Below are 27251 nucleotides of genomic sequence, written 5' to 3'. Positions count from 1 at the left end.
CACACTCACATTGAATTTATGTCCCTGCAAAGGAAAGAATTAAGATTCATTGGACTAATGAAAGAATGCAAACATGAACATGATTCTGTAATCTGGTGCCTAAACACTCCCGTGGGATGGGGGATACCTGCTTCACAGACTACTTTTCACCTTTAAAGGTCTGGAATTTCCCTGAAGTCTTTCAGAAATAAAAAACCAGCAACATCCAGGGCTTTGGGAAGAACATTTTATTGCTAAGCATATCTTTAAACAAAATGCAAATAAGAAAAGAAAAAGAATCAAAAAGGAAGAAGAAGAAGAAAGGGAAAAAAAGCATAACATCACGATAACTCAAATAAAAATTCTTAAGGTTGTCCATAAAGCAACAGGGATATGGTAGAAGCCCACATACAGAAATGCACATGTTCCCAAAAACTGTCCAATAGAAACTTACACAAAAAAAGGAAAGTGTAAATCTTTTTCCCTTAACTAAAAAAAGGAAAGCAAAAAGGAAAGGAAGAAAGAAAGCAGGAAATCATTTCACAAGACTCCAAGACTCCAAGAACAGCAATCTTTTACAGACATCAAGATATAATCAACTTTATATAGTTTCGGCCAGTTAAGTCATCTAAAATCGTGCTTTCATACCTTTTTAAAACCTGTCTTTTTTTTTTCTTTTAGTATAAAAAATAAAAAAGGAAAAAAAAGCTCAACCTCGCACACACGCACACGCACCACACACACGCACACATACACGCACTGAAAATATTTGTTAACATGAAAGCGTCTTCTCAATGTTTGAGAAGGCTGTTTTTTTTGAATTTAAGTTCCCATGTGCGTGTGTGTTTTTGATGACACTTCTTCAAAGTCAAATATTCATGCGACTTATAAACACCAGCAAGAGTAGATTTCTAAACCTAAACAGCTGATTAGTTTTCATCCGTATACAGAAAAAGTGTACATTTCTGATATTCCAGAGTTCTCAATCATCTTGGTTTTTGTTGTTTTCCTCTCTGTCTGTCTCTCTATCTCTCTCTCTCCCTCATTTGCTTTTTTGCACATGATAGGCATGGCCGTCAAACCACCTTGCTATTGTTCTGTACAGTAAGATAATCCTTTTCACAATAACTGAGAAAATGTAGAAACCAAACCACAAAATTAAATAAGTTAAATAAAACCAAAAGACATTCCCAATTTAACCATAAAACAGTATATACGCCAACAGGGTATCCATATAGAAATTATACTAGCAAAAAAAATAGTAGTAAAATATGTAAACAAAATTTCAGATTTTTTTTTTTGACACAGGTAACTGTGACAAAGCTAAAACACACACTCTCTTCACATTTTAAGGTTTGCTTTTGTTGTCTGTTTTGTTTTACTTTGTTCTTCAAGAACATTCTCATTCCACATTAAGACCATAACAGAACTTCTGTTCCAGTCGTCCCATCAAACATACCATGATAAATATATCTGTGTGTATATATATATATTATATTATTAAATTCCTTTTTCTTTATTATTTTTTGTGTGTCACAGCAGCTTTATTTATTTTCTTTTATATAAAAGAGAAGGATAAGGGAGAATAGGGCAAATGGAAAGACAGAGATGATCTGAAATGTCAACCTACAAAATTAAAATATTACATATGAAAAACAGTTTTATGTCAAAAAACCTATGTATTTTGCATTCTTTTACAAGTGTTTAGCTTTTCTGACATTTATGGGTCTTGTCACAAGTTGAACTCCAGTGGTGTCTTTCTGATCTCTTTATTAAACTGATTTATTATTATTTTTTGCATGCATTGCAATCAGTCAAAGAACCAGAACCCAGAGGAAGGCTCCGTTATTTTTGCATGGTATATTCAGCTCAGAATGATTAACCATTTTTTAAGCATTCTTTTTTCAATCTTCAAATCCCTTTAACCATAGTTTAGCTGTGCTAATGCATACTAGGTGATATTCTCAAATAAAGCCAATGACTGATCAGAACAGACCCAAACCCATCTTATTCTTCAGTTCAATTGCAAATACTGGAGCCAGATCCAAGGGAACCAGCTTTCCATGATAATTTTCTTCAGCATCACCCATCAGACACTTTCACTGTGTTGTTAGCAAAGAACTTACTGCAAGACGACGGATTCTAGAGACAACACAACCAGATATGCAGAGTAAACACCATGGGTAGCTTTTGAGTTCATATATGGCAATAGTCTCTCTTTATTTATTATGGATTATTTTTTTTCCGAGATTTCTTCTCAAGTCATGTCCTGGTTCACCCCCCACACTGCTCCTCGCCACCCTTCCCTCCCACACCCAAAAGTAACAAAAAAAAAAAACCAAACAAAAAACAACCCAAGAAACAAACCAAAACCAAAACAAAAAACCAACAATCTCCAAAATCATTTATTCCCCTCCTCCAATCTCGAAAAATTATATGTATGCTGGACACGGCCAGATCAGTTTGTTCAATATTTTTTTGTTGTTTAATAATGTTTGCATTTTTTTCTTTTTCTTTCCTTTTTTTTTTTTAAATAAGTAAACTGAAAAATTTTCGATACAGTCAGGGATCACGAACATTGTTAAAGACTCACTTGGAGATACGAAACAAGTAAGCCAAGAAGTCTTCTACCTTTTCAGAAAGTTCAGCGGAGGAGGAGATTTGGAGACGTCCAAGTTCACTAACAGGGCAGAGCTGTGCGCGCCATCTCCAGAACGCTAAGTGTGCTTTATAATACATTAGGGCAGAGTTTGCTGACTCCAAGTGATGACTGAGACATTAACAGTCACTGCTGAAATTTTTTTTCCCAATACTTTTTCCCACAAACGATATCTCCCAATCTCGATCGCTGCAATGGTTCTGATATTTCAGTTAAATCTCATTAAGTATTTATATATTTATATATAAATAAGTATTCTTTTTTACACATAGTACTCTTTGTCCTTATTTTTCTGTTTCTTGTGGCCGCTTTTTGAGCTCTGCTGCTTCTCCTTCACGAGCGTGCCGTTGCTCTGGGCTGAGTTGCTGATGTAGTTCCGCGTCTCGTCCACCTGATAGGACCCCTCGTCCCTGTTCCTGTACTTGTACATGGCATACAGGAGGATGAGGATGCAGAGGGCGGCAGCAGCCACAATGCCGACGACCATCCCCGTTGTGCTGCTCGACTCGCGGACCACCTCTGAGGCCCCCGGAACCCGTCTGATTCCCGGCTCCGTGGGGTTTGCTGTGGGCACATTACGGAACATGGGGGAAGTGATTAGCGGGCTCTTCAGCTTTGTGCTGTCTAGCTCATAGGCAGTGGGCAACGGAAGCAAGACTATGTCAGGCTGGGGTTTGAGCTCACGGTTATTCATTTTGCCGGCTGGCAATTTGGGCACCATCCCAGTCGAGGACGAAGCTGTGGAGCGGATCAGCTCAGGGGACAAAGACGTGGTAGTAGTCCTACCAGTTTCGGAGACTTTGTTAGGTCTAAAGTCCTTGGATTCCCACTTGGGTGCGTGTGCTTTGTAGCCACCTTCGAAGATTGAAGTGGAAAGACTCTTATCTGTTACCAAGGAGAAGGTGGTGTAAAAATCTTCATCATCAGTAGGGGGTAGGTTAGAGTCAAAGGTTTCCCCTGAGCCATACCCAGATATCACCAAGCCATCATCATCACAACCATCGCTGCCTTGGTCCGACAAGCAAGGTAACCCCGCCTCAGAGGTCATGGACAGGGAATCTTTGGTGGTCTCAATAATGGTGAGGAGGGGGCGAAAGGTAGGGGGAAGTGTAATGAAAGGTGCACGAGTAGCAATAGGAGGGATAGCTAAAGGGTCTTCTACAAGTAGAGGGATAACTAATTCACCTCCTGGGATGGAAAAGAGAAAAAAAAGAAGATTAGTACATTTTAATGACACAATGCACCATTTTCAATTCACTTAACTCAAGGGCGAGAGAGGATTTGGGCATTATGAAAAAGTGTCAGGGATCAGGTTTCTTGCCCTAACTACACTACCAACATACTTTCCTGGGGGTGCCTTTCATTCTTTCTTCCCACCCTGCTTTGACATCAGTAAACTACATGTTCCATTTCCTCCCTCTTTTAGCCTATGCTAGGTATGTAAGGTGAAATGCTCTGAATTTTTTGGGACCCAAAGTTTTTGATTTTTGAAGATACTCTCAAGTGACTCTGTGGACATCGATTTTTGGTAGTGGTCTTTCTTAAGCATTTGGTTACAAGACTGTTTAAATGAATTATTTTAGACTTCCATAGAACAATGTTCTCCTAGATGGATTTTACCACTCATCTTGCCAGTTTTTCCTCCTATGATTCCTTTCATTTAAAATAACACTGGTATTTCTTCTCTGCCATTCAAATCTGCTCACCTTCCGTAGCAGTTTATAAGGCCTTTCCCTAAGGCCTTTCCCGTTCATCCATTTCTTTTTGATTGTTGCCTGGTTTTTAAATTGTGGGAAAGTTCATGAAAGTGAGGGCTGGAATAAGAATCAAGTACTTACTGGGGTCCATGAAGGTACAGAACTCTACTCAATGCTTGTTCATCTCTTTTTAATCTTTCTTTACCATTTTGTTCGACACTAGGGATGTCCCTTTCCTTGCACCTTTTGGGGCTGCTAATGCCATACTATCTTCATCTTCAGTTCTTCTTGATATTCTTTTACTATAATTTGATTAAAAACTAAGACAGACTTTATTGTGATTGATGATATAACTGAATAAGGACTTTGATGACACACATTAGCACTAGAGCCCAGGAGTGTACTGCAGAAGTTATCTTCACACCTACTGTTACTTCTGGATACGCAGGTAGCTGTGATCAGTGCTACTTTTTCCTAACAGGATGGCTACCTGCCTATAGAGGACTAAAAATGAGGTGGACTTATGGTCTACTCTTGAAGTAGAACAATGAAGCTATAGCTATAACATTTGTACCTTCCCACAGTATAAGCTGCAACTGAAACAAGAAAATCAGTGCATCATTTCTAAGATTTGGTTTCTGAGCAGCAATATTGCTACTTTTAGGGTAGTAGTCCTGTTTTGTCTATATATTGTAATATGACTGTACTTCTACTTCTGAGCCTATGGGTAATTAACACTCCACTGTTTTATTCTGATGTGGAGGCATAATTAATTTATCTAATTCATTTATTTTACATTACATAGTCTTCTGCTGACATACAAGTCGCCAACACTTTTTTTAGGGTGAGCCATATTGCTTCTGAAAGTTTGCGTATAAATTCTCCCTTGGGTGATTTTTCTTCAGCTAGCCACTTAAATTAGCTGCTTTAAATATAAATTGAAGAGTTAATCTAACACCATGAGTAGTCCTCTAGATTTGTTGGAAGGAGTGCAACTCAGTAAGAAGTATTTCTAATGCATTGGAAATTTTGATTTATACTCACCATTGATTAAGGAAAGATATGCAAAAGGAATTTTACCTTCTAAATAAATAATTCTGGCTTTTACTTATGTATTAATACCTGCTAACAATTGGTTTGGCATTGTTACAATGCTGAATGGCATCAGGGTCAGAATTCTGCTGTCTCCTATACACTATATATTACATGCACTTGTTTCCCATTGAATACTACCAGTAACATCCATGGGAGTTCTATAAAGAATATGGTCTAAAATCATAATCCCTTCTAAATGTATTTGGAGAGCAATATATTTGAACAAATTACATATTGAAGATAGCAATATACTGAAAAAGGTACTTAACAGTTTGATTAAATCTGGATAGCTGAACTAGCAATATGGCTTATTCTTATCCTTAATGAGAAACTAAGTGGTGACACAGTTTAATCAATTGAAACAGTCAGATTTATGTCAGACGTACCAGGGTAGAAATTAGGCCAAAATAAGAAATGTGGGGCTTCACATACTTTCATGCAAAGTTAGTTTTAAGCTAAGAAACAAAAGGCCAATTTGAATATATTGTTTAGTTTTCTGAGCTTCCTCAGCATCTTCATACCACTTTTGTTACTGGATAGCAGATGAAGAAATAAGCATCATATGTGTAAAATAATGCAATCTCTTCAAACTACATATACTACTTATCTTTAAAAAAATTATGTAAAAAGCAGAAAGTGTAGTCTGCCGAATGGCTACATGGCATTTTGTGCTCATGCATCTGAGCTGTTTTCTGTGCAATGTAGAAACTAGAGCATGTAATATGATTGGTATATGTCCAGAAGCCCTATCCATGGCTAGAGTAGGGCATCTATAATCTATGCAAACAGGTGGTCTCAGGATAAACTTGGAGTATGCCTCAGAGGGAAAGATCATCTGTAAGTCTGGTAGAAAATGAATAAAAATAATAGCATTGAAGTGCGCATTACATCAAATTGCATGAGTGGGGAATTTCAGTTCCAGAAAGTCAGGGATAGGTAGTGTCCCTTTAAATGATTTTTTAAGATCAGTGTTTTGCTGTTAAAAAGTAGTATTCATGTGTGATTTTCATTCTCCATCTGTGATACCCAATTGGAAAAAAATCCATTTGGCAGCTCTTAATTGCTCATCTAGAGCTTTGAACTGCCTTTGTTCTTAAAACCTATTATACTGGCACACAGCATAAGTATGCAGTTGATCTGCCACCCACTGGGGCAGTATTTTGGGCAGTTTTCTTCCACAGAGAAATTCTTTTGGTCCTATTAATGATTAATTTTATTGAAGGAATCAGAAATATCTTACATTTAATATGAAGACCTTTCTTTTGCCCCAGTAACCCTTGCCTTTAAAACTAGGTCATAGTTCCGCAGTTTTTGTTGCTGTCAAGGACTTGAGCCAATGATCAAGACTACTACAACTATAAAAATGGTCACGGTCTTCCTGAAATGTTAAGAAAAGTTGATAGAATTGTTATGGTAAGTGGGGTTTCACATAAGTGATGGAGAGCAGATTGGAGCTTTTTGATTCCAGGAAGTCTGTTGGATGGAAGACAATAGGACAGAATCAGGAATGAGTTTTACAAAATTTTAATCTCACAATGTATGTGAGAAGAGAAATAACTTTCATACCAGGAAGATCAGATTAACTTTGATTTTCCACACAATTATTTAATCTCATCTCTAGTTTTATTCCAACTTGTCCAATGATCCACACTATGTTTACCTGTATACTAAAGAAATAAAGAGGCTGTTAAAGGTCCTTCAGTGATTAGGAATCACTTCTCCATCAAGGAGTTCATTTGTTACATTTACTTAAGACAACATACTTTTGGGGAGTATCAGGGAGATGGCTGTAAGGGTGGTAATGATGCTTTGAATTTTTTAATTTTCTTTCTGTCTGTAATGGAAGAAACTGTGAGACTGAAAAAAAGCTGTGTGGGAGAAGGTAACTCAGAAAAAGCACTCTAGGTATCAAATCTGGCTTCTGTTTGATTGGTATGTTAGGCATCTATGCAAAACTCACAGCAAGCTAAAAGCTGTAGGTCTAATAGGATGCAAGCACAATGAATACTTCTTGGGGTATGTGATTTATAGAGGAGTTAAAACATCCTTTAAAACGGCGTGATAAAAATGCCACTCAGTCTAAAAGAAATGTGTTATTTAAGGATAACGGAATGTAAATTCTGAAAAGCTCCCAGGAAAGTGTGAGAAATGTGATCACCAGTATCCATGGAGGGGAGCAAGTGCAAACTTTCATATCTTACCTGCAAACAACTCTATTACTGGTACTACATTTCTACTCGTAAGAGACAAAAGGGGGAGTCTGATGACAGGCAGATGATAAGTGTGCGTGTAGGGGGAACCATCTTTCACAAAATGACACCTGAGGAAGCTGCCTAGAGCCAGTGGTCCTTTGATGGAGAAGTGGTGCCTCTTGCCCAGGGCCCCAAGTTGTTTTAAAGGTAAGCACTGAAAGATTTAACAGACAAAGTGCCACTCAGTTGCCAAGAATATCTTTCATGGGATTTGGATCCTGAAAGGTTTGCTATGGAAGGCAAGTGCTTTAAAGATTTAGATCTCTAGAAAAAGCTAAAGAGGAGGCCCCGAAAAACCTTACATGACAATTTGGAAGGGAAATACATTTGTGACAGGTTTTATGTTTGTATTTTCCTATCTGAAGTTTTTATTTTCTCACAGTGTCTACCATTTTTTCAATCGCAAAATGAATGCATTGGAGCCTTGAATAAAACTTACAGTTTTAATTTCCAAATTGTTCTGTGCTTAAAAAAAAAAAAGGCAAGGCTGCCACCCAGTTTGGGCCATGCTTCAAAACAAATATTCATATGAGACTTAGATTCTGTTTGTGAATGATATGGGCCATTTCCTGGTAGTTACAGGTTTCTTTCCCCCTTTTTTCTGTTGGCTGTTACGCACCAGTTAACAGTGTTCACTGGTATGCTGCAAGTTCCAGATTACTTTAACAATCCAAAGATTTCACAAGGATTTTCCAGATTTATTTTTTACCTACTCTGTGCTTTCTCTCCTAAGTAGGGAATGGATATTTCCCAAACAGAAATACGGTTTTTAAAAAGCTTCTGTTGACAACACAATGCCAAAGAATTAAACAAAGGGAAACAGATAAAATGGTTTCCTCTGCAGTGATATAGACGCAAAATTAGCTTGCCCATCCACAGTATAGTTGCAAAAAAATTACTGAACAGCAAACTGGAAGCAGCACTGAGAGAACTGAGGTCTGTGAGCTGGGAAACCTTATACCAAGCAGCCCAGTGCTCTGCTTGGCCTTCTCATTCCACGAAGCAAACACAGGGTGTGCATTTATTCCTTAAAAGTTAGCCTTTAAATCTAGCACATATACTATTTTCATGGAGTTATGCTTTTCTTTAAACTACCAAGATCATTGGGGATATAAAAGGTCTACTTTAGCCTTGGAGCTGCCCTGCTTTCTGCTTTATGAGCATATTTATAGATATATAATTCATACCTCTGGGGCTGATCTCCAGTAAGAGTTCTCTGCCAGTGGAAAAGACAGAGTGTTAAAAATTTAATAGAAGCCTTATGAACTGTGAGGATGTTGTGGGAGTGTCATGGATGCATAGGGCACAAAAAAAAAAAAAAGAAAAAAAAAAACCAACTGAAAAATTGTAGCAGCCTCTGGCTTTCATCTTTAGAGACACAACTACTTCACTGGAGTCTCAGGCCTCAAACTGATACAGGACAAAAGGCACACAAGAATGAAGCCTGAAAGATTCATCTTCTCCTGATGACGATAAGGGACACACCCTTATCATCTCTCTCTCTTCCAGCTGTGGTTGAAGAGCTTTTAAATGCCATCCATAAAGGCTGCACAACTCATCCATTTCTGCAGGCACTTGAAATTCTGCATCCAAAGTTTGTCTTTTTCATTTTATTCTTATACTGTTCCTCTGAAGTTTGACTCCACTTTCAGTATGAAACACTTGCCACAGAAAATAATTTCTTACCTTTTTCCCCTCTGTATCAACACAATAATTCCTTATTAAATGACTGAGTTCATAAATTTCAGTCTAATGGTGTTTTAGTTAATTCTCCTTTTAGTCCTCTGAGGATAAAAAGGGGAAACTATTCAGAACATAGTCCCCGATTCACAGGAAAGATGATGCTAACACAAAACCTAGTAGATGAACATTCTTAATATTTTCTGCTCTTCGCAGTCTGATTTAATTGCAATTGACAGTCAGCAGTAGAGAGAAAAACATCATTTCCACAATGGAATACTGCAACTATCTCCTTTTCCTTTCAGAGAATATATAGTCCTCAAAGTGATTAGATAAAACTGTACTTTTTCTGGTGGAGTTGGTTGAAAATCATTTCCTAAGCCCCCCAAACTATATTAAAAGACATTAGTTACTGCAGCGCTTCCTAATACACGGCTCACGAGCAGCAGGAAGGTACAGAGTTTGAGAGGTCATGAATCCCATGTTAACACTGGGCTGTGTTTCATTGCTGTAAATTCTTGGTCACCTTCATGCAGTTTCAGTGAAACAGATATCAATACCTTCCAGAGAGGACCTGACATAGTGTCTGCAGGCAAGATTCTAGAGCAAAACCAAGTATTTCGGTGCCCAGACACGGAGCTGCTCTGAACCAATTGAAACATGCCCTCTTCTGTCTCCCATCATTATCTTAAACTTTTGTGATTAATTGGTGACAGCGTCCTACTCAGCATAATTATCTGTTCTGTTTTCAGCATCAGTTGTTCAAGGGACTTGACAGTTGAACGTAAGATACCTACTGAGCACAGCATTACTGTGGTGAAAACATACTTGCTTATAAGGAAGTACAGCTTTTTCTTCTACTCATTGCTTTTTAAAGAAATTAATCCAAATCTCTTTTGAAGCAAGGAAATTTTAGAGGTTCAGGATATGAGTTTCAGTAGGAAAGTGTCTGCCAAATGTACCATTTCTGGATGATATTAGCAAGCCTAATGCTACTCATAATATGATGGGTGCATTTACCTGATAAGAGTACACTTGAGAGTATCATTTAGACTGGACATCAGGCAGATAATCAGCAATGAAGAAAACTGATAGAAATAAAACACTTTCATGGGAATAAAGTAGGAATGATGTAGAGCTGCAGTAAGAAGACCCTGAGAGCTACCAAAATGCTAAAGAAGTCTCATCGTTTTTTACTTGACATGAAGGCTACACCACCAGGCTACATACAATTTAAGTAGCATGAAAGAAAGTAGCATTACTGGTGATTCATTTTGGGAAAGGGAAAGGGGAAAGAAAGCTCTAGAGAGGGACCGAGAAAGAACAGGAGCAAACTACCACAGGCTCCTTCACCCCCTCCTATGCACAATACAATCTGGCAATTGACAATATACAAAGAGCACGTAACATAAAGGCAAATACAAACTGATTCAAAAATAAATAAATGAACTTATACATTTTTCCTAAAACAAAACCATATGCTAGAAAATAAAAATGCCACAGCAACAAGGTCAGAAAAAGGAAAAACATAACAAGTCATTCACTTTATCAGCAAAAGAAAGATTAAAACCTACGAGAACTGAAAAAAATGATGAAAACAAAAAATATTATTTTCTTTAAAAAAAGTAATCAAAAATACATAAAAATATTTAGAAAGCATACCACATTGATTTCATAACAGTCAACTTACATCAACAAATTGCCCGCATGTTTTTTGGCATGAAAGGAAAAATTTACAAAAGAAAGTTGTGTAAGAATGCTCTTGGACAAGTAGCATTGCCACATTCTTGTAACTTGCTTTTTTTCGTTGTTGTTTCTTAAAAACTTTTTTAGCAAAATGTTTATTATTTCTTTTTTATTATAATTGTTTTACAACAAAGGGCGATACAGGGAGGCAACAACACATACATCCACACCACATAACATGAAAAGAAAAAAATCTTGCACCTTAACAAATTTGAACTTGGTTTTTCTCTGCTGTTTTTTGGTTGTATTTTTTTATCTTATGTAAAGTTGTTAGCATATTACAGTTGAAAAATCCTGTACATTTTATAGAATTGACTTTTGCTTGTTTGCATATCTACATATATAATGTTTTTTGAAAAGCAAAGTTTGTTGCTTTTTTGCCTTTTTGGTCAATTTGATATATATTTTTTTAAACATTTTCTTTTTTTTCTATAATTTTTGTGTGTGTGTGTTTTAAGGAATGGATGACTGCACATAAAATTTTAACAATGCTAAAGAAAGGGGTGGTGGAGGGGAACTTATGGGAAGAAAAAATGCCTCGGGTGGATGGAGTGGGAGTGTAAAAAATCTATGAGTGTACTACACAGGAGATGAAGATGATGGGAGTGAATGTGTAAGTCAGTTGCCATGTCCATGTAAGGGCGGTACGGAGTGATCTAGCAGCATTAGAGCTTCTGGCTGTAAGGAAGGGATGGGCAATATACAAAAACAAATGAGCATATTCATGCCCATCAACAAAAAGAAAGAACAGAACTCTAACATTGACAATCTCACAAACCCTAAGCTGCAACTTCTTCAACATGCAAGTTACAAAAAATTAATAATTATAGTATTAATATTTACATTTTCATTAAAGGTTCTCAAATTATAAAAACAGTTAAAACTTTCCCTACTAAAAATATCAGTAAAAATACATAAACTAATAATAATAATAATAATAATAATAATAATAATAATAATAACCACCAGAGAAGTAAAACAAAAACCCAAGGAAAGTAGTTTTATGCACTGGAATTAGAACAACTTCATCTGTAGCTACCCACAGCCTCTTTCTTCTAAGAATCATCTTTTCTGAAGTCCATCAAATTTATGTCAGTATTCTCAATAATTTGAGACAATCATTTCTTGAGCACATCAAATCACTGTTTTGAATGTAATGACTGTGTTGGCACACCCCTTCCCGTCTCTCAAATTAGATTGCTTTTATATTCAGATTCTCTAGAGAACCTCAAAAACACAGCTGTAGGATTCTGCCAGTGAAGTAGTTCCTTATTTAAAGAGGGAAATAGAGGGAAAATTTGCAGAAAACAATTCATAACTCTTTTGTTTTGTTTGGGTTTTTTTTTCCCATTATTAGATTGGAACAAACCAAATCTAAGATAGAAATTCAACCATTGAAAAGAAATACATCAAAATATAACTATGTAGAGATATACTAAAAAAAAAAGCAAAAAATGAAAAAGAGTACTTTGTTCCCAGGAAGAAGGGAGGTAAGAACAATTGCGGGGTTTTAAAATTTTATTTTTAAAGAAAAAATTATTCCACACACTTTCAAAGATGAACAAACCAGATGTACACATTGAAAGGAACAGACAAAGCAGTCTAGGGACACTTTCATCATTTGGATATTTCTTTTTGTTAAGAATTGGATTCTCTTCCCTTCCCTCCCCCTCCCATTTAAATTTGTTTTCAATTGTTGGCCAAAAACCCCACCACCCTCCAGTGTTGCTTTTTTTTTTAATAGATCTTTTTTCTTTATCACTTATTTTTAAAATAAACATGGAGAGGAAAAAAAAGGACGTGCAGTCTGGATGTACGTCATAAATAGACATAGAAAAAGATAGAAGAAATTGGCTGAGATCGACAAATGGGTTATATAATAGCTTAATTTTACTGTAGGATGTTAATAATAATGCATGCTTAAAGTAAGTTGCATTTAGGGAAAGTAGAAAAACAGAACAGCAAGCAAGGACTTGGGGGAAGGGTGGGCGGGCGGAGGAGGATGGGGGGGGGCAGGGTGTGTAACATCCATGCCTCTCCAGAAAGGGCAAAGCATATTCCAGCGGGCTCTCTGCGTCTCTGGGGCAGGTCAGAAGGGGAAAAGGGTGAGGAGAGATCATAAGCTATGCTAGGATGCACTTTTCACCCTGACTATGACCTTGTATTTGGATCAAACACTCAATACTCCAGACTACAGCCCTCATTCTGGCCCTAACTCTCCAGGGCATTCCCAAAATGAGTGGCATTTACTTTTCTCCCTAGTCAGACTGGGCTTATTCCTTTAAGTGCTGATCAGCTTGAGCAAAGGGTGAAGAATTAGTTCTTGCAAACACACTCTGCTATGCTGGAAAAGGCTAGGGCTGTACTGAATATTTATTTGAAGTGGTGAGCAGTTATACAGATGTGCTGTCCATGATTACTGCTGGGGCCCCACGAGTTAGCAGTATTTGGTACTAAGGCCATATGATTTTGCATATGCAAACCTGCCACTGCTAGCATTAAGACTGCGACTAGTTTCTCCTATGCTACAAAAGGATTTAAAGTTCAAGACGATATTACTAATTGGTTCTGTCTGAGCCTTTACTAAAACTGGATCCCAAATACTATATGTCCTAGAGGGGTCCTCGGCTTCCTCTGAACTCCTTAGGCGACACATACGATGTCCATATTTTTCTTGTATAAAGACCATCATCCTGACATCAGGGTCATTCTAAGAAAGAACTCAGGACTCCAGCAAAACAACCTGTTCTGTCTGATATTTTAGGAGAAGGCAAACGTTACATATAAAGCTTTGGAACCTGTCCACGATGAATCTCTGCAGGAGATGGGAAAAGCAGGCTGTAAGCACTGCATGTACCTTAGTTTTCCATCAGGAATGCCAGCAAGATAATTTCATAACCCATCATAAAAGTCAACAACAAGTGGCAGTGGGTGGCTATCTTGAGCTTGAATTTCTGGGAAGAATGGGGCTATCCGCCCTGTAGATGTGGCCAGGGGTACTTTTGTATAAATATGATAGCAAACAGGTAGGATGGTTTGGTATATATAAACATGAGGAACAATAGCACCTCTAATGCTACCGAGAAATCAGTATTAGTTCTGGGGAATGTTAAATAAGTATAAAACCCCACAAAAATTAAATAGCCCAGATTCTTGTTAGATGCATTACTGAAAGGTATCCAGTTCTGAGAGGAGTTATATGAGAAGACTCTTAACTCCTACTTCAGAAGTGATGAGGTTGCACTAACTACCAGGACAGTGCATCTGTAGCTGGAATGTACCACGCCTTTGCTGGAAGACTGCACTGGACCTATCTCCTACATCCCTTTGGAAAACGTGTTAGGAAGGGAAGAGGTCCAACCATAGAAGAGGAAACCTGGTCAGGGTGATCTCAGGGACAGAACATGCAGGTTACAGGAAGCAAAACATTGGTCTACATCAGAAATTTTGGGGATTCATTTGTGGATCAGAAAAGATTGGCTAGGAATAGGAAAAAAATGACAGAAGTGAGGCCTTTGCAGATGTCAGTGGAGATTTTTATTTGGTAAGGTTTCAAGGCTAGTGTCCCTGGACACCACTCCCTACCAGGATTCTGAGCCTCTCGTTTAATTATACTTAGGGAGTTTCACAAAGAGGCATTTAAGCTTTGAATTTTAATCAGTATTTGTCATGACTTGCAGCTGGATTTTCAGAGTAGTGAAATATCCCCCTTCAGCACATTAGAACTGAGTGCCTTCTCTTTGATGCAAAACAGACTGCAAAGCATGGGTCTAGTTGCTAACTGTGCAGTCTGTGTCAGGCCACTCCAGCAAACACTTATGCCCTATTTGATGATAAATGCCTAACTCATTGCATGAGGGTCTGGAAAAGCCTTTTACTGCCTGAAAGATCAAAAGAGCTAAAGAACCACAACTGGAGCCAGAGACACTTAAAGAGCTGACAAGATTTTGTAAAGGAAATCTTGATGTTAGAATTACAAGAGGATTTGAAGGGTGCTAAGCATTTTTTTCTTTACTTGGTCAATACGGAGGTGCTTCAATAGAAGCAGAGTTCTTTGGAAAAACTGGGTCCAGCAATTTCTGCTGAGGCTAGGAAAATCTTCTCCAGTCTTTTAAAAAATCTAGCTGTTAATAGTCAAAACTAGATGTCCTAATTTGAAAATTGGATCCTAAATGTTACCACATGAAGCTACACAGACAATATTTTACTACTTAACATTTAGTAAATCATTCCTCAGAAATGCAAAGATTAAAAAGTATAACCCTTGCAGCCTTTTTTTATTTTCAAAAACTTAAAGTTGATCGAAGGACTGGGAATAGAGGCTTTTGTACTATCAAGGCTTACAAGCTTCTTGTTTGAAGGACTGAGCCAAGATAGCCAACTTTTTCAAATGAAAAAAATCCACATTTTAAAAAGGAGAATTTTTTACAAAAGCCCCTTGTTCAGCAGCTTTAATTATAAAGTTGTATTTTCTCATTTTTTGTTTTCAAGTTGCATTTTAAAATGCTGCTGGCGAAGGTAATGCATATTTCTGTGTGCATTAAAGAGCAAGATGACAGATGGTAAATTAGGATCTAGGGCTGTGTTACTGTCCCCAGGTTCATGCTAACCTCTGGAACTTCTGTGTCTTCTACTGCTCCGGTCCTTGGGCTCCATCAAGCTGACAGTCTACCCCTTCCCTAACACACTGAATCCCACGTTATTTGAGTTCTGTGCACTGCAACACAACTCTATCAATATATCTCATTATTAACCAGATCTACCAGCTGCTTCTTCTGACCTAGTTGTCCAGCTATACTGTTGATGCACTTCAAATGTCCCATATTCCCTGCTGGCCTAATCATGCATCCCTCCTTATTTGGGATATTTTTCTTTCTGTATTTTTATGCGCTGTAATTGCAAAACAAGGATGAGGCCAGGAATTTTTTGTTTATTTATTTTTTGTACTTTGACCTAATTAGAATGAGGCCCAAGACTTTCAGTGCTAAAAGGGAGCGTGCATTTCACCACTGCATAATCTAGGCTTCCAAACTGCTGTTACCTTTGTAAGTTTACTTTATCTATCAGGCAGCACCCTTTTAGGGTCATTTAAAGCCATATGCGTTGGGCAAGGATACTAATGACAGATACTTCTAAGCAGCTGATACTATCAAAATATCAGTGAAAATAAACAAATGGAGAATTTCCTGTGAACTGCAAAGTATTTATTTTTCTGTAAAAAGTTTACCTACAAAATAGAGAAAAAGGTACTGTTAGCTATGCATCTGTTTAGCTTCAAGATGTGTCAGCAGCATTTTCTCCTCTGGCTAGAATATTTTGGTAGCAGAAATATACGTTAAATAGATAAGAGGGAAAAAAAGCCCTGCAAAAATCTCCACTTCAGGCATATGTCTGTACACCAAGAAAGACAAGAATCTTCCCAATTTCCAGTGATTTCACTATAAAATAAATACATACACAAACACAGACTAAGAGACTTGGTTCTCTCCCTCCCCCTAAAACTGGTTAAGTACACTCTACAGCTGTTTAAAAGTTAGTGAAGTTACTTCTTCCTGATATAAATACTAGAAATGCTAGATGCAGCAAGAAACCCTCCTAAGAGCTATAGATGCAGCATGGCTTTTCTGATTGTCCACAACTCAGTCACTATCTGGCATATGGGGAAAATGGGAGAAAATGAGCAGAAGAGGGGGGAGACTGTTCTACAGGACGAAGTCCCAAGAAGGAGAAGGCAGGTGGGGGATTCTGGCAGGAATCTGGGAAACCTGGTATTTCTGGGTGGTCCTTCCTGCTTGTAGTAGCTCCCAAAACAACCTGTACATTTTTACATGATTTTAACCTTTCTCAGAGTAGTATTTTTCAGACATCTAGCCAAATGAATGCTTAGCAGACCACAAATAGCAAATAGCTTATAGATTACTAGGATTAAAATACTAATTTCCAAGGCAACCCCCTTCATCCCTACCCCCAACTCAGAATAAAAATCTGTGCCTGTGATTCACATCAGTTATCCACACTAATTTAAACTGTAAAAGAAGAGTATTTGGTTAGCTGGTCCACTACAAAACACAGAGAGAAAGAAATAGCCTAAGAAGATAAATTAGTTATATCACCTCCCTTGCACCAGCTGTTTGTACTGGCAAAAAGCTCTCTCCTTCTAAGCCTACGGGCACATCTGAAGCTCAGAAATAAAAAAGCTAATCTATAGTAAGAATGTCTACATGAGCACCACTGACAAAGTCCCACATGCCATCCTGTTTGGTTTTGTGTGTAAGAGTCAATTAATGGGGCTTCTTTATAGCAATGAGCTAGAAAACTAGCAAATATGAAAGCACATTTACAGCTATCACAGCTAAGGAAATCATAGGCTACACCACCACGGCTCTCTGAAGTAAAGAATTTTTCAGGTGTTTGCCGTAAGCTTATTATCTTTTCACATTCCTCCAAACCAAAGAGTATTTAGATGCTTCCAGTGCTAAGCAGCCCATCCAGTATCACTGGCCTGAAAGCATTCATCCCATGCATCTCTACTGAACCATCTCTTTCTCCTGGGAGAAGGATCTGATATGTTTTTTTGAAAGACTGAAGATTGACACTTGTACTCAGCCCAGCTAAGGCTTTTTTATGTAAAGCTAAACTTATTTAATCCTAAAAGTCAGTCACATGGGAAGAAGTCTTCCTGAATCCTGAGGGATTTTGCAACCACAAACCAGATCCTCATATTGACAAACTCAGTAGCAGAACTCCATCCAATAATTCGAGTGGGAGCAGGAATAATTTACTGTCTTTGGTCTAAACCCATGCAGCAAATTTTTCCCACATATTTATGGTATACTAAAGTGTACATAAGTCTTTGCTTATCTGCAAACATAGAGCAGCAAGGTTATCTTAGTGTCTCCTCCTTTCTTCCGTGTATACAGCTATGAAGCAGCCAGGTAAAAACACGTGCCATCAGTTTGTCTGAATGCTAGTGAATATTCCATGACTACCAAATTCTTTCTTGGTAGTTGTATCCCAAGAAGCCTTATACTGTTATACCTTTTAATATTACTTTTTTAGAATGTACCCGGGAAACACATTGTCTTAGAAAACTTAGTGGGGATAATTACATGGGAAGATTGAAGAATTTAGGAAGTGCTTAGATTCAGGACTGATTTGAATGTCCAAATCCTAAAAGACACTTGAAATGTGTGTCTGTGTAAGGAGGGTATGCCATACTGACATACTTGATGGAAATAGTGCCTACTTGGCTGGCACATAAATACTGTCTTAGGTGCAACTAAATCGTAACCATGTGATGATCTGGATAGTTCATGAGTGCTGTTTTGTACCTAACCTTACTGTTGACTCTACATTATCCCCTGTGGGAGTTGTACACCCAAATTAACTGATGCATAACTGTTATTCCTATGATCTTCTCCATTCACATGCAATTACTCGTAAATATATTTTCATACTGGATTCTTTAAGAAGTCAATTCTGGTGAACTTCAGAAGTAGACAGGACCCATTTTCAGTCCAATATTTTTAATCACTTGGATGCTAGGCTACACTTGCCATTTCTGTTGAAAGATCCTACAAAGTAATTTAAGTCATTCCTCAGCTAGCATAAGCACATTACGTTCTCAAAGTCTGTAGCTAGTCCAGCTGCAAGTGACTCAGTGGATGGAACTTCCTCCCTTGCTTTGTGAGAGGAGGATCCAAAGCATAGCAGATTCACTGTAAAAGGTTTCTCTTGCAAAGAACTTAAACTTATCTTCTGATGGCAAAGTAGTGATCCTAGTTCTGCCCTCGATAACCCCTCTTCTTTTAGTATTTCCTGCTCCTCTTACAGACGTAAATCAGTGCTGGGAAGAACCTGCATTTGCAGCTTGTATCCAGAGATAGCTGCTGTGCTTTTATCTTGGAGCTGTAAACAAAACAAAGCAAAGCAAAACCACACAAAGAAAAATGCTGTCCACTTCTTGGATGGCTGAATAATCCAGGATCACCCCAGGCATTACTTATCTCTCTGGAAGACATTCAAGATCTAAAGTATTTCACTTTATAAGTCTCTTCGGTGAACCAGCTGCAGCTTGTTCTTGAGGATATGTGGGAAACACTACTACTACAGACCTTTAATAAGGACCTTTAACAGTGTACACACTGGACTAAGGAAATTTGTTTGACAAGCTGTAGAAGAAAACAGGGGTCTTAATGAATGAGGATAAATTGGGCTATACAGACATGGTGATGAGTTACAACTAAAAACAATACATGATTTCTTTGGAAATTTTATCAAGCCAAATATTGCAATAACTGAGAAGAAACAATAAAACATGTTCGTTCAGCATTGTGAACATTAGTCCCTGGTAAAATGTAGAGTGAAGAGAATTTACAGTGTGATGGTTGGGAAGAAGCTTACTCCAGTAGGCTTTGAACAAATTCATTTACCTGTGCCTTTACACCTAAACTTATTTTATTATTCAACACTACTGCAAAGGGCACGATAAGTATCTGCATGTTCTCTTCTATTGAGTTTGAGCACTTTTACATCCACTCCTAGGGTAATTGGGATGAAAGAGTTAAGAATTGAAGTGACCTATTCAAACTCATGTAGAAAAACTGCAATAAATCAGAGACTCATAAGCACATCTTCCAAATGATGGCTTATCCAGTGGTACAGCCCTGCTCATAATGTTACTCTTCTTTGGGTTTTGGATGTCAAAGTATGTTCTTTCTGCTGTGGATTAACTTGGAATAATGTTATTCCCATATCAAAACTGAAAGAAAACAAGTCAAAAAAAAGGTAGTTTCCATAGTGGAAGTTAAATCTTGACAGTGCAAAATGCTACTGGGGAATAAACTAGCCTGGACAAAACCCTGAAGAATGCAGAGAAAAATACCTCAGTGCCAGCTGCTGCAGTTAAAATGAATTAAACAGAGGTTAATAGAAATTTTGGATCTGTAATTTTCCTCATGCTACAAGAAGTCTTTGGGACTCCAGAACTGAGGACAAGCCCTTCAGTCTTGTCCTCAGCCAAGAACAAGTCAGAATATTCCTCAGAATTAATATAAGGGTTGCCTCACAACCATGCTGAAAAGGCTAGGCTAAGTTCCCCATCAGCAAAATGAGCTGATGTTGGGTACACTAAGGCTTTGTTTAATACCTGGTTACTTGTAGAGGAAAAATGTTATGTAAAAGACTGTAACTGATGAGAAGATCACTACCAAGTAGAGTGCTGCTAGGCTCTACCAAATTACCGTTGGAAAGTGGTAGAAAATCCTAGGCAGAAATCCTGATATTGAGTAAACATAAATAAATACAGACACAACTCTTCCTCTGAAAAGGAAAAAAGGGAACGCCAACCTTTTGAGCAGTATGTTAGGTGTTGTTCTCTCACATCAGTTCAGAGGATGTGAGATGCTCTTTCCTTTTGATTGTACTAATGTTTAAATGCACCAGAATCTCCTTGAGACCTCAAGCAGAGGTGTTTGGAGACAGAATGGCAATGACTATTAATCCGTGCTTTGAAGTCAATTCTCCTACTAGGCAGCACTTGTAACTGCATCAGAAATACAATAGAGCCAACTAATGTATGAACTATCTAGCTCTGAAGCACTGCAGGGGAGCCCTTTGTATTAGGAGCTTTCAACATGTGAGCTAGTTCTGTCTATCATTTGGAAAAGACAAGAGGGGATAGTGCTGTGATTCAGGCATTTTGGGATGGATTTTTGGCAGGACTTCTTGTTTGTTTGTTTTTACGGGTAAGTTTAATACTAGCTGGGAAGTGCAGAAGCATAAAGAGAGGGGGCCGTTTTTCCAGATTTTCTTTTGAAAGTTCAGGATTACAGTGGTGAAAGGCTGCTGCAGGCAAGTTTGAATCCTCTTTTTCAACATAGTGAATGACTGGAATAAACTCTACTATGATTCAGAAGCCAAAGCTTTAAGCTGTTTATCAGAGGTTGCATTATAGCAAGAAAGTGGCTGGGAAGGGTATTTGCTCTGTCTTCATAACACATTGGATTTAGAAGAGAAACAGATCTCATTCCAAAAGTTAACCTACTTTAATATCGATGATAATGATGATACTTGGGTGTATTTCAGAAGCACAGGTAAAGACAGTATGTTCATGAATAAAGCTGAGGAGCTGGACATCAGAATTCTTCAGGTCCATTCAGACTTTAAGGACTTTTTGAACAAAAATTCAGGATGACTGACTTCTGCTACTGATTAATTCTGCTTACTTCATTGGTAAGCTAGGTGGCCTTGGCATCCTTTCTCCCTTATCTTCACACCATTATAAGATAACGTATATCCCACTATCACAAATGTTTAATTGTTTTTTTTTTGTTAGAGGAGTTGGAGCACTAACTTTCAAAATGTGTGGGGTTTTTTAAAAAAAACCCAACAGTTAATATTCATAGACTAGGGCAGGTCAAATTCCTGCGGAACCACTATTTAAAGAGATATATAGTCATGAACTTGAATATGTTTTCCATATGACTGCTTACTGTATTACCTGAAGTATTTACATTTAAATTTTAGGGTCATTGTTAGAAAATCAACTAAAAGATGACTTTGCATAGCTATTAACCATCATGTCTGAGCTTCATGGTTTAGTAATTCACAGGAGCATAACAATCATGAATACCTGTGAAATGAGTTAACTGCAGATCAAGTCTAATAGGATGGAAAGTTAATTAAAAGAAGCTAAAAAAAATTGTATCATATTAGGCTTTCTTCTGCCAGGAAGTAAGACGTTATATGGTTAGATTTTAATAGGAAAGCTATTACTTTCTCATAGACTCTAATTTCCTTTATCTGTATGAGCCACAAAATTTTCTCATGCAGATGTTTTTTTTCTGATGAATTCATTATTCCTATTCATATCCTTATCCTAATTGATGGTCTTAAACACAATCAAAACAGAGATGGAACTGGAAATATTATGTTAAAAGAACAAATACTTTATTTGGGTAATTCTGGCAAAACTTGCAGCTTTGAACTTTGTGAATGAATTAAAAAGGTGTTCAAATTCTAACTGTAGTGCCCTGAGATTTACTGGCTTACTAGGGTATTAATGAACAGCACTGTTTTGAAGTTATAAGAAAAGTTTCACCTTCAAAAGACTCATTATAAACACTTGAGCCTGTCTGGGTCCTTCCTTGCCTTTTGCAAAAGGACACTAAACATGGACAGGCACACGGACCAACATTATGCTGGAGAAGAACTGCCAGATTTGCCCGTTATTCCTAGTGCCTAAACAATGCATGCTAGCCTTTCATGGTAAATTTAAGTGTTTAATGCAAAGTGGCTTCTTTTCACAACCTTCCATGGCATTAATTTATCCATCAAAATGGAAGCATGCTAGAAACCAAATTATCAACTGCTTGATTTCTACTACGCGCTATACAGGTACATGCAAAGGACACTCTCCTTCTCAACTTCTAATCATTTCAGGTGCCTCACTCTTGGATACGTGAATGCCCCACATTTTCAGAAGTTTGTCTTTGCTTGTTTATTGGCTAATGAATCCATACAAGACACTCAAATAAATAACTTTGACATAAGTTGCCATTGCTGCATTATAGCTCCATCACAATTCCTTATTATGATCTTATTTCACTGTCTCGTAATTTAGTAGTGGTAACCTGAGCTGAAAAATACAGAGAAAGGGAGCCAAGTGGCAATTCAAACATATAACTACAGACAGAAGAATTCAGCACAGAAACACTAAGCTTTGGGATAAGATGACAGCTGTATGTGCTCTGTCTTCATAGGTAGGGAGGCAGTGCATGGAGTTAACTGGAAAAACACTTCATTTCTGCTCTTTCCTCAGCTTCACCTTTCTCTTAGAAAAATACATTCCACTTTGAAAACTCTTTTATTCAGAAACATTTCCTCCCCTTTATTAGTGAAATTCTTCTTTTAACCTCAGCAGTAATTTTTCCTCCTCCCACCTCTGCAACTGCTGCGTGCCCTACAAATCCTTTTCTCCATGCGTCTCTCAAATCTTCTCCACCTTTCTCTCAACTAAAGCATGTTAGTGAGTCACCTAAGGAAGCATCCTTCTAACCTCTCTGATTACGATATTTATAAAGTGGAGACAACAGTATTCATCCCTCTTACTAAAGGTCTGAAAAGCTTCTCTTTAATACCCACAAAACATTTTTGAAGTCTGAGATAAACAATGCTACTGAAGTACTAACAATACATTTCTGGTCAAACATGGTACCTGACATATAGGTCTGGGTGTTCTGTCAGATAAGACCAAGAAGATCCAGAACACTATCAAGTGCAGAAATAAAAATGGAAGTTGCAATGACTTACTTTAAAGACATAACATATTTTCCAAGCAAAAGGAGTGTTCATCTCTGCTCTCTTCAAGAATACTAATGTGCAGAATACAGATGTACTAACTGGGCTCAAAAAAGTAAGTGAAAGTCAGAAGCTGCCTGATTTCAGAAAACCAACAGGTATTTCTCATGTATTCAAACCACGTAGAATAAAGTAGAGCATTCTAATGAAATACAGTAAAAAATGTAGATGATATGCACCTTATAAAAACAAGCTGTTGTACTCTACAGCTGAGCTTTGAAATGCTCCGGCTAAAGTCTCTCCTCTATGTTAAACCATATAGATTTTTTTTTCCTAGACTGTGATTTAAGGTCTAGCTAATTTTATACAGTGATTTTTTTTTCACATATAACTATACAAACTCAGCCCTAATCCTACAAACTGCTAAATACTTTCTATTTTCATTAATCCCAGTGAAAACTGAAGGCACTCAACATCTCATCAGGCTGCCAGTTTTTCCAGCCATGTGGTTAATGTAATTAGTAATTAATTATGCATGCACATGCATATATATACAGGAATCTACACACAATTTTTTGAATTTTTTGACCATGAAAGTATTTAATTTGCATCCAAATTCCAAACTGCTATGGAGATCCAAGTGCTGATTGCTTCCTTTTCCAAAAGAAAAATCAACATCCCATTCATAAATGCTCTGGACAAAAGGCTTGGAAGAGAGTTATAAACAAGTGAGGAATGCGGTGAAAAAGTTCTGCTGTTGGTATTTTAAGCCTATTATCAACCATAGCCTCCCAGGAATTCCTTGTGCATACAATTTTTTTTTCATGCATGCAATTAATTTCCTAATTTACTCTTTCTGATTTGATGTTCAGTTCTCGCAAACTATCCTACATCTGAAACTTAAGAGCATGATTTGCTACTCACCTGCAGCAGTTTTACACTGATAATAATGCTTATATGCATTATTGCTAACTTAAATTAGCACTAAGTGAGAGGTAGAGCACGTGCATAATTTCTTACAGTAGAATCACAGAGACCTGAAATGTGACATGCAGGCCATCTCCTGGGGACCAGTACAGGATATTACCAGCACTCTGTTTTCATATCTAAGTAAGTTATTTGCTATAACTATCTGAAATCTGTCATCATATTATGCAACTGAATAATACTTATGTTTTTTGTAGAGATACTTACGCATACAAATATATGTACTATGTATTACATACAAATCAATATGTTTACACCTATAGACATATATACATATAGATGTACACATACATATATGTATTTCCCTTAATTCCTATTTCCAGCACCTTTCCCAGTGCTCCAGTCAGAGACGCAGAGCTAAAATTTCTTGGATTTTATAAAAGGAAACTGCATTTGTCATCCCTTAATCCTCTGTTGCAGAGAATCTCTTTCCTCCACACCAGTTCCCTATGCTTATTAAGCTTTCCAACTATTTTCAGAACTCAGGCTGTGTATAAGCAGAGGCTTCACTGTAATGGAGCAGAGAGATAACAGTGCCTCTCTACACAGCTTTGTCACTGCTACCCCTGAAATGATGTGTACGGTTCTATGCATTTCATTACCAGAAAAGAACAGCACAAGACAAAACAAAAGAGAAAACTGATAGAGAACTGCTGTTCAACAAGGAACAATGATCATTGCTCTAAGCTGATGTCTGAAATCTTTAACTTCACTGTAGATAGCTCATTCATCTTGTTTTGCATTTGCTGAAATCTCCCTTGAATAAGAAAATTAATGTAATATGACACACCGCAGTAAAAGCTGTCATTGCCCTAACATGACTGGATCCCCAGAAAAATGACCTCCTGGAGTGTGTATCTGACAGAATGTTTAAAAAATCTGTAGGACCAAAATGCAACCTTTGTTTAAAAGTGAAGGAGAGATTAACTGAGGTTTGAAAGTGAAAGAAGAATTAAGACTCCAAGGTCTTATTTCAAGTCCTGCCGTTCAGACAGTTCTTAAGGGCCCAGTTCACAAAAGGATTAACTATCTCTTGTCAGTGTATAAATCTAAAATTTAGATCTTTGAAGCAAGTGCTCAGCTGCACTAATATCCACAAAGCTCCTCTCAGCCGCTGGAAAAATTATGGCAATACAGCTATAAAATGTTGGAGCTATTGGACATTCACACATGCAGCCATCTCCATGATCCAACTGCTAAAATTCATTTTAAATAAGCATGTTGAATATATAGCTGGCATCAGACATCAAATCCCAATAAAATACAAGAAACAGTATTGCTTTTATAGGGATTTTAAGGCAAAAGAAGTAGGTATCAATACCAACTGATATTCCAAATATCATCATAAAGCTGGGCCTTCACAAAAAGTCTGTCTTTAAAAGTACTACAAATGGCTGTTACCTCATTTGGTACTCAGATTCCTAATTAATTAGCTTAAATGGAAGCTAAGCAAATTTGGTATGGGAAAAGAAACAAAACTGCTCAAGTTCCTCAGGGTACTTTAAAGGTTTCCATGTGAATATAGTGTTTTTACATGAGGAGCACCAAGCCTGGCAGCTCTGTAGAGTTTCTTAAACTATCTGAATTGGCAGCTCGTGTTTGGACACTTGCCACCTACGAGACAGGCCAACAGAAAACTTGTAGCTTGTCACCAGGAAGGAAAGGTCATCTGGGAGGTGGGAAAAAAAAAATCACAGAAGACTAATGAATCTACTAATTCAATAGTAAACGAGGTATAGATGACTGAGATTCATTATTCCTATGCTATCACTTTGCATTTGCTGTAGAAACCACTACCGGAGTGCTCATTCTTCGGCAGAGAACTGTGTAAGTATCTTTCCAGAGGAGGTAAGATAGGGAACAAACTACCACACCAGGTTTCCCTACTCTTCCCGTATGGAGGAAGAATTACTACTACCACAGTGAGCTAGGCACACAAATGACTGCTTTCATCTTTAAACAATCTTGTTATTAGAATAGAGGTGCTCCAGGCACAACATTTGCAGTTTGTTTTACCAGCTGTTTCTAAAAATATCGCCTTAGTGAAGGAGACTTTTTTCCCTCCCTCTCCAAAACAAATCATTTTTGTTTGCTTTTCCTTTCCAAGGGGAAAGTGATAGATATGGAAAACAGCATATGTGGGAAAGATCACATAGCTTCAGGGATGAATGAAACAACTGAAGATGCTGAAATATACTGGCCCAACTCCCTTGATAGAAGTAATCAAAGGTTTTATTCCTCTAACACAATTGGTACAGAGCTAGTGACAGATGTTTCCTATGGGGAAAAGTATGGTCTAATGTTCTGGAGAACCTAATGGGGGAGAAAGGAAGTTGAAAAACTGAAAAGGAGTAGTAAAAAACTCCCAAGTTAGTTAAAGGTGAAGGTTACTAGTCATATTTTCAGAAATTAAAAAAAGAGAGAAGTGTACTGAAATCCCCACACAATACTTATGACTACAAAACTTGTTTAGTTTGCTTTGTAACAAGATACTTTGTTAGAATGTGAACTTTTAATTTTTTTAATTTCTTTTTAAAATCAATTTCAAAATGAAAAGGCATTTTAAGACAAAAGTTGAAATTTTCATTTTAGGAGTCATAAAACATTTTCTTGTTTTGAATTTGACACAGACAGTTCAGAGGAAACTACATGGAGTCCCCACAGTACTTTGCAAACACCAAATCTTCACTTTTTATCAAAAAAGAACTAGGGCATGAATATTTTCAACTACTTTTCTGGTCTCTGTATTCCCTTTGGGCTTATATGGCATGTTTAAGCATGTGAAGTAAAGGGTTTCAGGCAAACTTGAAAACCTCTCGCTTGTCTTATCAGAAAATAAAGGTCAAAATTTGTTCA

The 27251-nt window shown here is 37.4% G+C and overlaps 1 protein-coding gene across 12 annotated transcripts in view; it reads right to left on the bottom strand.

Moving 5' to 3' along the window:
• Window positions 1-229: 229 nt before the first annotated feature.
• Window positions 230-27251, bottom strand: part of NRXN3 (neurexin 3) — a 984600-nt gene continuing 957578 nt past the window's right edge. For 5 of the 12 annotated variants that reach the window (XM_072864177.1, XM_072864173.1, XM_072864174.1 and 2 more), the window contains one exon: window positions 231-3202. In XM_072864177.1, coding sequence (XP_072720278.1) covers window positions 2901-3202 — 302 coding nt within the window. In that variant the 3' untranslated portion in view covers window positions 231-2900. Of the gene's footprint in view, window positions 3827-27251 lie in introns of all 12 variants that reach the window. The other 7 variants (XM_072864179.1, XM_072864181.1, XM_072864180.1 and 4 more) reach the window with 4 other exon arrangements.

Source organism: Ciconia boyciana, chromosome 6, assembly GCF_034638445.1.
Source record: "Ciconia boyciana chromosome 6, ASM3463844v1, whole genome shotgun sequence".
In the NCBI taxonomy this organism is placed as follows: Eukaryota; Metazoa; Chordata; class Aves; order Ciconiiformes; family Ciconiidae; genus Ciconia; species Ciconia boyciana.
Note: the sequence above shows the minus strand (reverse complement) of the source record. Positions and strands in the feature narration are given on the sequence as shown.